Consider the following 13,126-nt stretch of genomic DNA (forward strand, 5'->3'; position numbering starts at 1 on the left):
GGTACTCAATAAAGATTGGCTGATGCTGTTATTGTTCATCCTTAGGATTCTGGCCTTCTGAATTAAAATAAGAGAAGCGATCCTGAGTTGTAAGTATCGCCCCTATACCCATCCATTTGTATTGATTTTCCTTTACAATATCACGTATTTATAATTTCTTTTTATTCTCACTGTCATCAGCTTAGTTAAGAGATCACCAGGCAGTGATATTCAGTAGGGCTACAGTAAAATGTAAATAGCTACGTTGACTCTATTTGTAAATAATAACGTGGGTCACTGGGTCCTCCTTCATGAAGCCCAGCAGCTGAGTGCTGCCTGCTTTTAGCAATTAGGTTTCTATCCATCCCAACCTCAACAGTCATTAAGAAAATAGTTGTTGAACACCTGCTATGTGCCAGGCACTGCCAAGGCCCTGAAGATGTGACGATGAAGATGGTGTCCCGTCTTCAAAGTTCACACAGAAGTGGGGAGGACAGACAAAAACAGGCAAAGCCATTACAGTAGGATAAAAGGGCTGAGATAGCGGGAAGTATGGGGTGAGGCTGGGATGAGGAAACACAGAGGGAATAGCACGTGCAAAGCTCAGAAGGTGAGGGATAGCAACCACTTTCTAGAAACTGATCTTTTCTAACTGACTCTGTAGTTAGAGTCAGGCCAAAAGCTGAAGGAAGGCAGTGGTTCAAGGAGCAGGGACCAGTAGAGCAGGCGTAGTCTAAGAGACTCGGTGGAGTATACAAGAAGGCACTGTCATTTTCTAGAAGCTGAACAGGACAGTGTCAGACAAGGGGCTTTGTCTCAGGGTCCTTGACCCCGGTTTATTCTTTATGCCCTTCCTTGTAAAGGATGCCTTTGACAGTGCGGTTACCTTTTCACTTTGGTCTCCTGGATACCATGACTTTTATCCTCATTCATGCCTGGTGAACTCTGTGGAAGAACAATAAGCTGACGAATTAACCAAATTACCAACCAATTCACCAAAATCTTTTTTTAATTGAAATATGATTGACATTATAACTCATATATTATAAATATATTTATTTTATAAATTAAAAAATTAAAAAGTATATCTAAATGTATTATATTATATATGATATCGTAATACAAAAATAATACAAATTACCATCTATTCTTCATTGAGATTCCTCAAATGTTAACATTTTAGAAAGTTTGCTTTATATTCTCACTCCCTACACACACACACACACACACACACACACACACACACACACTTTTTTTCAGAACTGTTTGAGAATAAATTGGAGACATTATGCCCTGGTACTCTAAATACTTGTATTTCCTAAAAATAAGGCTATTCTCTTATATCAGTACAGTTATCAAAATCAAGAAATGAACATTGACATTATTATTTAATCCATAGAGCTTATTCACATTTGCCAGTTGTTTCATTAATATGCTTTACAGGAAAAAAACATTTTTAAAAAAACTTTCTGGTCCAGACACCAATCCAGCATCACACATTGCATTTACTGGTCAATTTAGTCTCCTTTAATCTGGAAAAGTTCTGTAGTCTGTCTTTGTCTTTCATAACCTAGACACTTGAGGATTTCAGGCTACTTATTATGTACAGTCTCCCTGGCTATGAGTGTGTCTGGTATTTCTCCATAATTAGATTTAAGTTACGCATTTGGGGCAGAAATATTGCCAGAAGTGATGCTGTGGACTTCTCCATGCATCCTATCAGGAAGCACGTGCTATCAACTGGTCCCATTCCTGACGTTAATTTTGGTCATATAATTAAGGTGAAGTCATTAATTATGAAGGGAAAAACTCAGTTTTTATTTTATTTAAGTGCATTTTTCCAGGACCCATAAGCTCCAAGTCAAGTAGTTGTTTCAATCTAGTTGTGGAGGGCACAGCTCACAGTGGCCCATGTGGGGATTGAACTGGCAACCCTGTAGTTAAGAGCTCGCGCTCTAACCAATTGAGCCATCTGGCCGCCCCTGCTTTGATTTGAAAAATAGAATATTCTTTACTTTGTATTTGTTCAATACTTCCTTTGTGTAAATTAACGTTATGCATTCTCAGCTGGAATACTGTAGAGGTGATGTGTCTCTTTTAGGATATTACATCTGGAGGCACACAGTATCCATATGTCCTTCATTGGTGATGTAATTTTGACTATCCAGTTAAGGTGTTGTTCAATTTCTCCGCTAATTTTTTTTTCACCTTTGCAATTAATAAATGGTGTGGGAGGGAGACAATTTAAAACCAATATAGTGCTTCTTATCAAAATGTCCCCCTAGATTTAGCATCCATTGATGATTCTTGCCTGATTCAACCTTTACTATCATGATTACAGAATCAAGGGAGCACTCCCTGCCAGATTTACCAGTTAGCCTTTGGCCATGGGGTGACATTGCCACCCCAGTGGGTCCAGAAGGCAGAGTATGGAGCCAAAGAGGATTAGTCTCAAGCTGTAAGGGCTAATGAAATTTGCCCTGTTAGATTTTGAACTTACTTGAGACTTTTCCTTTTTTAACTCTTCTCTCATTTGGGATGAGAATGTCTGTTCTATGCCTGTCCCACCATTGTATTTTGGAAACACATAACTTATTTGGATCCACAGGTTCACAACTGGAGAGGAATTTGCCCCCAGGATGAATCGCACCCCAAGTCTCATCCATACCTGATTTAGGTGATATGTAGGCTTTGAACTTCAGCTTGAGTTAATGTGGGAATGAGATAAGACTTTTGGGCTGTTGGGGTGGAATAAATGTATTTTGCATGTGAGAAGGACATGAATCTTGGGGGGCCAAGGGAAGAATGCAATGGGCTGAATGTTTATACCCTCCCCAAATTCATGTTGAAATCCTAACCCCCAATATGATGGCATTAGGTGCTGGGGGCTTGGGCGATGACGAGGTCATGAGGGTGGAGCCCTCACGAATGGGATTAGTGCCCTTATAAAAGAGACCCCAGAGGGCTCCCGGCCTCCTTCCACCAGGTGAGGACAGAGCTAGAAGACCACCTTCTGTGAACCAGGAAGCAGGCTCTCATCAGACACTGAAACTGCTGGCACCTTGATCTTGGACTTCACAGGCTTCAGAACTGAGAATGTTGTACCATCCAGTCTGTGATATTTTTGTTACAGCAGCCTGAACGCCCTTTCTTCTTTCTTGCTTGCTTCATTCATTTATTATTAGTACAAGGTCATGAATTCCTATTTTTCTCCAATGGCTTATCATTTATTATTATACTTATTTGGTGATCAAATGTCTCAGGTTTGGCCAGTGGGAGCCCTTTCAAGTTAGCTCCTGTGTTCTTGTGACACAACTCCATCTTTTTTTCTTTTTTTTAAAAGCGCTTCCTTACTTTTTGGCGTAGCAAGATGTGTGCTTTCCCTGTCTTAGCCCAAGATTTGGGCACTAAGTATGCTCATTGCTACTTGGATGTCTTTGCTTCTTGGCCCTTTCAGTGGACAGGGTTGAAAATGCATATATATATGCACACACAGGTATGCACATATATACATATGCACACCTACATACCTACATATATACATATGCACACACAGGTATGCACACACATACCTACATATATACATACCTACAAGTATACATATAATACATAAATATATGTGTACATAATGCGTGTTAGGTATATGTCTATACACATAACATAGACATAATGTATGTATAAATATACATGTTTTAGAAATCATGAGTTCAAAACAATAATTTCAATTGCAATTAATCCCACAGGGTTGTTTCTTGCTTGCTTGTTTCCTTTACATATTTATAACGTACCTTCTGCCATAGCGAGAACTCTGATCCCCAATGATATTAACATATTTATTCATTTGTTCAATCCTGTAATATATCTTAGTTTCCCATTGCTTCATTCATGCACATCACTAAAATAAGCTAACCTACTATAGAGTTCAGGATTTGTTTGCACTTTTATCCCCCATCACCACTCCAACACACACCCTACCCTGTCCAAGACTGAGGGTATGTAGACAAATACAGTCTTCGTAAGTTACTTCAATTAATTCTTCTTAGTTCTCTCCTCCACTCCCCTTCCCAGTCTGGTTATAGCATGTAATTGAAATTCTACAGTTAGGTTCATTACAGTTTGATTTTTCAGTTTTATCTCCCTCCCAATCCTTACTGTGTTTTTTTTTAAAATGTAGCTTGTTAATATGCTCTTAAAAGTAAAAATATTATAAAAATGTACTCAGAGAAGTGTCATTCCCTCCCAAATCCCTTCTTCCACTCCATTCCTCTTCACCCGTCATAAGTAACTAACTTCACTCTTTTCTGGTTTATCCTTCCAATGTTTCCTTTTGTGAAGCAGACAGCTGTATGTTTTCACTTTGTTTTCTTTTTTTACACAAAAGGTAGCATGAACTTTTTCATTTTATTTTTCACTTACCATTTCCCGAAAACTATTTCATAACAGTTCATAGAGACAATCTTTTTTTAAACAGATGCATAGTACTTTATTATGTGTGTCCCACAATTTATCCAACCAATCTTCTATGCTTGGACATTTAGTTTCCAATATTTTGCAATTACAAATAATGCTATAATGAATAAGCTATGCAAATGTATTTTCATGTTTTTGAGGCGTGTTTTCCAGGTAAATTCCTAGAAGTGGGGTTGCTGAGATGAAGAGGAAATGCACATGGAGTTTTGCTGTATACTGTCAAATTCCTCTTCATAGGGTTGTACCATTTTGTTTCCCACCACCAATGGAGGAGAGTGTCCATTTCCCATAGCTTTGCTGAGTGTATACTCAAGTTTTGAATTTTTGTCAGTCTGTTGGGTGGGAAATTGCATCTCAATGGAGTTTTAATGTGAATTTCCTACTGAGTGAAGTTGAACTTTTCATGTTTAAGGGCCATTTTTACATTTTTTTGGTGTATGAATTGTCTGTTCATGTCTTTTCCTCTGAAAATTTAAAAACATTTTCTGTATCAGGAGTATTTGTCCTTTATCTGTTATATGGGCAAACATTTCTTCCCAGTGTGTCTTTTTTTTTGTCATGCAAAGGGTTTCTAATATAGTCAAATTTATCAACTTTTTTTCCTTCTAATTTATGGTGGTTTTTCACTTTCTCATGATTTTAAAAGGATTATTTCTTTTCTTTAGCTTTGTGGTTGTTTGGGGGAGGAGATTTTTCATTAGCAGAAAGTCTTACATTTTCTGACTTTTTGCAATAGTTTTGTATAGATGAGGTCAGACAGTTATGTTCACGGACTCATCCTTGAAAAGGTGCTACACACCTCATTGCTGAATATCACTATGGTCACCTTCAAAGGACTCCCCTTGGGACACTATGCACTGACACCAGTGCCTAGTCCACCCTTCAAAGCAATTTTGGAACTCTTTTTTTGGAATGGTCATCAGAGCTGTCGTCATATTACCCTTGATGTCCTAAATATCATCAAAATGTCTTTCAACATTTTATCTTCAGGTAAAGAAAGAAGTCATTGGGGGCCAGATCAGGTGAGTAGGGAGGGTGTTCCAATAGTTATTTGTTTACTGGTTAAAAACTCCCTCACAGACAGTGCTGTGTGAGCTGGTGCATTGTCGTGATGCAAGAGCCATGTATTGTTGGCGAAAAGTTCAGGTCGTCTAAGTTTTTCACGCAGCCTTTTCAGCACTTCAGAATAGTAAACTTAGTTAACTGTCCAGTTGGTACAAATTCATAATGAATAATCCCTCTGATCTCAAAAAAGGTTAGCAATGTCATTGCAACAAGTTGGAGAACTTAATCACACCTCACATGTGGATTGTTATACTCTATTCTAAATAATTTCATGGACAGAATTCTTAGTTTTAGAGCCCTTATCTATCTGTTCCACTTTCTTTTGTGTAGTTTAAGGAATTTGCTGGTGAGAGTGGGAAGAAAGGTCAATGTACCTTCTCTTTTCTGTGAAGTCTTACGCTTCCTTTCACCTCCTCTTCTTGTATCTGAATCTCCCCCAGAAACACTGCTATGAGGCTACCTCTTGGTCCCACACATTTTCAAACCTTTCCCTGAAGTGAGGGCTGTGATCTACCAGGTCCCAATCTGTTTCAGTATTTTGCATTTATTTCATTTTCTTTCCTGTGGATTCTGTTTTTCCTCCAAGTCTTCTACTTTATTCTGCTGTCGCAGACTGATTTAACCTTCTTCCTCATTCTCTACACCCACAGGCTTATGGTGGTAGCAAAATCCCTACTGGAAATTTTTTCTTACAGATAATTTGAAGTTACAGCATTCTCCTAGTAATGAACTCTGTGTAATTTTTATTTGTTCTGCTTGATTTTATTATTGTTTTGGTAGACAGTGAGAACCACCTTTGTAATCAGGCTACTGCCATTGTTTGCCAGGCCCAAAAGTCTCAAGATGCTTTTTTAAAAGATACATTTCAGCACCTACTCTTGATTAAAAAAAAACGAAAAAACAAAACAAAACAAAAAACCATTGAAAACTAGCAATAGAAATGAGGGTATCTTAACTGAGTATCCATGGTTATAAATGGTAAAGTGGGAATTGAGTGTTGTTTGACAATGAGATTAGCAAAGAGAACATAATGCATATCAGTGGCTTTAGACTATCATTGGGTTTAAAAGCTTATGAAAATTAAGCATTTTAAGATTGGGAATAAAAATAAATAAATAAATAAAAATAAAGATAGGGAATAAGGCAATGAGTGCTTACCATTATAGCTGCTACTGTTTAACGTAATATTGGTGATCCTAGACATAGCAGTTTAAAAAAATGTGGTAATTTATACAAGGATTAAAAAGGAATTAATATCATTATTTACAGGTATCTTAAATAGAAACCCTACAAACTCTTAGAATAAGAAAGTTCACCAAGTTGAATACAAGATCAATGAGTGTGGCAGGTGCTCTTGGCTGCTGAGACAACCACCAGGTTGTCATCTTTGCTAACAAAATCTGTTTCCTTGTGTCCAACCCCAGAGATACGTCATGATTTATCTAAACAAGTCATGGCAAACTCACTCCCTTTTACCAGATTCTGAATTTGCCAGCATACCTTGCAACTAGGAATGATTATGTGACCCAGTCCTGGCCAATAATATGTAAGCAAAATTCTGCCCAGTTGTTCCTGGCAAAGATTTTCTACTTTTTTTGCAAATGCTTTGGTTTCTCTAAGCCTTAGTTTCCTCTAGTATAAAGCAGTACCTTAAAAGACTGTAAAGATGAAATATTATTCTTGTATCAACGTAATCCACAAATGCCAAAAAGCAAATTCATGCTAATATTATTCAAGATATGCAAACGATTATGGGCAAATGATTATGATGCTACAGAGATAGCATCAATTGGTATTAAGTGCTACACACTGGCAGAAAGTATAAGGAGTGCCATTATATACAAGGAAATCCATTCACCCAATCAAGTCTTTTCATTAAGAAACTAAGAACTACTGACGGATTTTTCTTCTTGTGTGGAACCCGGTCCAGTAATATGTTAATTCACAAAGTATTGAACAGAATCTAGCAACTCACACAGCATATTATTTGGGTGATTCACAAAATATTATGCCAATACAGCTATAAATTCTGGATCAGGGGGTGCAAAATATAAAATGTCAGGTTATAGGTCCAGTATAATCTATACATGTAATGTGTATATACATATATATATATATATGTATATACACTATAAAATATCAAATAGTAAATAAATACTAAGGCTTTGTAGGCCAGTCTCTGTGCAACTACTCAACTCTGTCACTGAAGTGAGAACGCAGCCACAGACAATACATAAACAAAAGGACATGCTGTGTTCCAATAAAATCAAACAGGCAATGGGCCGACTGGTAGGAAGACCATACACAATCCCTGTTCTAGATTAAAAGTTTACTGTTCTGCGGTGACCTTTTCTTGCAGGACCATGTTTTGGGATCAATCTGTTATCCATAACATCCCTTTAGTATCACTGGGTATTTGCACGGTGCTTTAATTTTACAAAGCACATCCATGACGATTTAAGACATTTGATCCTCAGTTCTCTGTGAGCGAAGGATAGATGTGATCTTCTCTGTGTTGATAAGAAAAAGGTTTAGGTGAACTGTTCAGGGTTACACAGCACCTAAGGAGCAAAATCTACATTTCCTAGATACCAGTTTAGTGCGTTTTAAAAATACATGAGTAGAAACCTTAATTCTACTTCACTTTCTTAGTGTCCAGTTACTTTTCCTTATTCAAAGTCCAGTGAAACATTATGCATTTTCAAGGACTTGAATTTTCTCAAATACAGCTTTTAGCCCCAAATTGAAAATTCTATGTTGAGGGTGCTGAATGTAAAAAGAATGCATATGATAGGGAAAATTGGTAATAAAATACATAACTAAAAGAAAATTGAGGATTTAAAATTTTCTGTTTTATAGCAAATTCCAGACGGGGATTCCAATTCTAGAAGGGATGACACACTTTCAATTTCAGTGTGAGAAGCAGAGAGGCAGGATGCATATCAAAGCCCCATCCAAAGACTATACACAAGATAAATCTGAATCTATGGTTAAAATCAAGTTTCTTCTGTAAAACCTGAACTTCTATGACGCTGTGTAGCTAGGAGGACACCTATCAGTTAACGTTCGAAACTTTCATGAAATTTCAGACATGATTTGAAACTTTCAGAGGAAGTTCAAAACTCAGGAAGACGATTTGAACTCTAAGTCCAAAAGTGTCCAGCTCTATTATCTAGCAGCTGAGCTTCAGCTTTCTCTTTCATTAAAATATGAGTAGTAACTACCTTATAGGTTTAGGACTGAAAAGATTGTACAAAAAGTAACATAGTACACGTGCCAAGATTACATTAAACATAACTATTTAGTGACGTGTGTACTTATAAAGAAAAATAAAACCTATACTGAACTTTCATTACCATTAATTAGCAGCTAAACAATCCAAATACTTCCTATCTACACTTGCAGCTATCCCTGCCCAGCTGATAGTACACGGCAGGCCTTAGGGAAGGTTATGAAGTATGAGTTGTTCCCTCTGATCTGCCTAGCTCATCCCATTTCGTGTTTTTCCTTGTCGCTAACACTTAATGTTTTAAGTCTGCACAAAACCCTTCAACTGTCTCCACTTTCTCCAAGATATCAAATTAGCGTAAAATTTAGTTTGCATATTCTTTCAGATCTTGATTTTTAAAATAGATTTTAATTGGAACAAAGAAGCTTTGTATATCTTTTAAAAATCACACGATTAAAGAATAAGCAGTTGACTTGCAATTTAACAGCTGCTGACAAAGGGCTTCTACAGTTTGAAAAAATATGTGTATTCTAAAAATCACCATTTTTTGCCACAATATTTATTTTGAAATTCCAAATAACACTAAAAACGAATGTGACTTTTAAAAAACATATATGTATTAAAAGAGGGCTTAAATTAAAAAAAATATTAAAGAAACACTGCCCTAGACTTTTGTGGAACATAAAACTGTAATCTTTCACTATTTTGCTGTGCCTTACCATAAAGATACAGATGGCACAGTTCTTATATAGCTTTAACAACTTGATTATAAATTGCTTTCAAAAGTAATTTATTTGGATTTTCCATATCCTTTAATGAATTGCAAATATATTAACAGAAAAGACCCCCCACTCCAAGACTGTACAATTTCTAAAATAGGGCAGGAAAAACAAAAAGACACAAAATTACATTGTTTCAATGCAAATAGAACACACACATCACACCCACACTTGCATTTTCCCAGGTTGTCACAAAGAAAACGGGTCACCATATTTTTCAGTGAAGACCCATACCATACTCTGGCTAATCAGAGACTTCCAAACTTTTTTCTTCAAAAAGAGCATTTTTAATAGACTAAATACTGGTTATCACTGAGTTCTTGTTTAAGGTACAACAGCAGCATGGTTCAAATGTTACTTGCAGTTCTTGGAAAAAATAAAAATTTTAAAGTAATGAAATACAGAAAAAGTAGGGATCACCTTTCATTATTCTGAGTACCATTGTTCTCTTGAAAAAATATTGCCAACCTTCTAAAATCCCAGAGTTAAGGACCATTTCCAAGGGGGGGACATATCCAATGCCACAACATAACTTTTGAACAACAAAAGTGTATGCGTGTATATATATGTATGTATATGTGTGAAAAGCTTAGAGAGAAAAAAAAAGGATGTCAAAGTACTTAGTATTTTTAATTTCCTTCAAAGTAACTTCTGAAATTTGAAGCAAACATCCTTTTTCTTTATCAAAATGTATGTCCTCTTCTGGTTGTTTGATCCCCATTCCATGGGGGAGGGGGCAGTCGGGGCGGGGACCGGTTAGGGGAGAAAACCAGAAAGTTACTAGGTGGGTAATAAGGCTGCAAATACCTAAATGACTTTGAAAGTAAGTGTGAGGAATTGCGCAATCAGGCCAAGCTTGGGCTGGGTGTCTGTCCCTCAACCAACCACGGCCATGTGTGCCTTCCACAACTATCCTTCTATCCTTGGTCTCAAAATTAGTACCAGAAAGACTCTCACTCACCTCGGGCACAGGACATAAATTTTTGCTACAAAAAGATAGCTAATTATATATCAGCAAATTATTTTCTGAGCTTAGTTTTTTTCTAGGCTTTGTAACATAGAGCTCAGGTTGAAGCTTTCTATGAAACTCTTTGATACTGTTATACAGCTGGCTTATGATTTGCCAATTAAAAAAAATTAAAAGAATATAAAATTAAATATTACAGAACTAATGGATAATAAAATGGAATATTTGTTAGAATCCAAGTGCTAGCCTTTAGGAATTTTTAATGATATTCATTTACTCCCAACTTTTCCTTTTTTTTTCTTATATATTTTTTTAGGCAGCACATATACATAGGTTTAGGTAGGAAATTTTGTTAAGTACCTCTCTGGCACCCAATACCTAATCTACGACTCTGATTTGAATTAATTTATAATGGTATCTAATCCAAATTTAAATGAGCAGATTAGTAGTAAATGATAGAAAATTACCGAGTCTATAGGCTAAATTTTTTTCACATCTTCTGTAATCCACCTCATTTTCACAGCTTGACTAATACAGGTAACCAGTATATAAGTTTGTCCTTCATCAAATAATCCAAAATAATAACTGTCGGCCTGTCATTCATAAGAAACTATAATTTGTTATATTCTGACATTGGCACTTAATAAAATGTTAACAACTAAAGTTTCTCTAAAAATTTCAATACATTACAATAAACAATACACAATTTAAGACTTTAAATCTGTTACTGTGAAATTCCAATAATTTCCATTTTATTATGCATAATTAGATCTTTAAAATTGTGGCCATTCCCCAAAGACACCAACCTATATTATGATAAACTCAGGAGAGAACTCATCTCTTTCACAGGACTTTTTTTGGTTTTTTTTTTTGCAGCTAAAAATTTCCAATATCCTAAACTCAATCACTCTCAGTAAATGTTTTGGTGACTCACATTAACTGAAAATAATGTGAAGCAGGGAGAGCCGAAAAGAATGGAAATGACCTCACCCAAAGGTGACCACACACATTCTTGCACCTGCTTAAACACTTAGAAAAGTCAAAGGGTACTGTCTTGAACAAACATAGAGTCAAGGTTACGGTACAATTCTGATTGTATTAAGGCTTTCACTATCATGATCTCTTAAAGTCTCTCTACTTTAGTGTTCTCATTTTGATTCTTACGGTGAACTTAAAATGGTTATGAAGGGACTTGTTTTCGCTTTTCAGTGGGCGACCACTTTATCATCTCTGAATGTTAAAGGTGATCCCACAGAGCTTAGAGAACAGGCAATATGGTAAGGACCAACTTTAAAGTTTGCAATATCAAGACAACAATGATCAACACTGAAGCAAGATGAATAAATTAAAATTCTTGGTTAGAATTCTTGCCAAGAATAAGTGTACACTGTTTGGAGGGTATTTAATTCCTACACACGAGTCCCAGTATGCCAATTACATTTGCTTATGGGAGACACTGCAAGTTTAAGGTAATTTATATTCCTTGGCAATCAAGTTATTCTGTTATAGGCAATGTCTTTTATTGTTCCACCTGGCACTTGCTAACACTTGCTAATTCTTGAAGAACCTAGAAATAAAGGTCAGTCACTCTGTTTATCAGGAACAGAACCAAATAAAAACAAATTTTTGGAAAAATGACCAAGAAATTCTGGTTCATCACTATTTTCCATATCTAATGGTTCCTTCAAGATCAAACATAACTCTTCCTTCCATGATAGCTTTCCAACAAAGGGAGATTAAAGAAAAAAAGAAAAGAAAGTTCCCCACCCTATCCCCCTAAATTGTCATTCATACTGGTGAAAGAGCCAGTCTTGTTAGCAGCTAAATATTGCACTGCCTTTCATTCTGTGTAGTCAGGGTCCAATGAAAGTGGCACACTCATGGTATAAGTGACGTATGATGACACTGTGGCTCAAGAGTGAAGACTCAGTATATGGAGGGACAAGAAACACGTCAGCACTAGCCACACATCCAGTTGTAAAAGTCTGATTTCCAGAAGTTAAAATTCATCACTTTCAGCTGCATGAAGTTGTGTATCGTCCGCATCTGTCATGCTGCTCTCCTGGGATTCATCTGTTCCCACTTTAAAAAAACAAAACAGAAAGTCTACAGTAAGGGGCCTGACAATTCTTGTGGGTTCATGAAAACAAATCATGAAAATTATACTCAGGGAAATGCGACGCTAAATAAAGGCCTTTAAAAATCCTGATATCCTTCAATACACTGCAATTCAAGTGCCTCATTTTACAGCAATATCTGAGATTAGTTTATTGCATTTAACTTCTAAAGGTTTTAACTACTAAAACTGCTACTTCCCAATGAATTCCTTATTCCCACCCTAGTAATTAGGATGTTTTCTGAGGCATTAAAAAAAGACTGACGTTCCCTCCATTTTGGAGACAGTCCCTGCTAGTCCACAGAAATATAGAATATAACCTTCAGTTTCAAAATTATTGGGACTTGTACGTGTTATATTTTTTTAAAGTGGTGAAAGAGAAGTTTATTAGAAGAGATAGCACACTCTAAAGAGTTAGGAGCTGGCCCGAGCAAATGAAGCGGCTCAAAAGGCTGCAGCCCAAAGGCTCACAGGCCTGTATTATAATTTTAATTAAAGCCCTTCATTAAGTTTTCTGGGAC

The 13,126-nt window shown here is 36.4% G+C and overlaps 1 protein-coding gene across 2 annotated transcripts in view; it reads right to left on the reverse strand.

Annotated features, from left to right (window-relative positions):
- Positions 1–9,140: 9,140 nt before the first annotated feature.
- The window catches only part of CDC27 (cell division cycle 27), a 60,934-nt gene continuing 56,948 nt past the window's right edge, over positions 9,141–13,126 (reverse strand). For both annotated transcript variants that reach the window (XM_081029916.1, XM_081029915.1), the window contains exon 19: positions 9,141–12,571. In XM_081029916.1, the coding sequence (XP_080886042.1) occupies positions 12,489–12,571 (83 nt within the window). In that variant the 3' untranslated portion in view covers positions 9,141–12,488. The remainder of the gene's footprint in view (positions 12,572–13,126) is intronic.

This window comes from Rhinolophus hipposideros (assembly GCF_964194185.1).
Source record: "Rhinolophus hipposideros genome assembly, chromosome: 20".
Lineage (NCBI taxonomy): Eukaryota > Metazoa > Chordata > Mammalia > Chiroptera > Rhinolophidae > Rhinolophus > Rhinolophus hipposideros.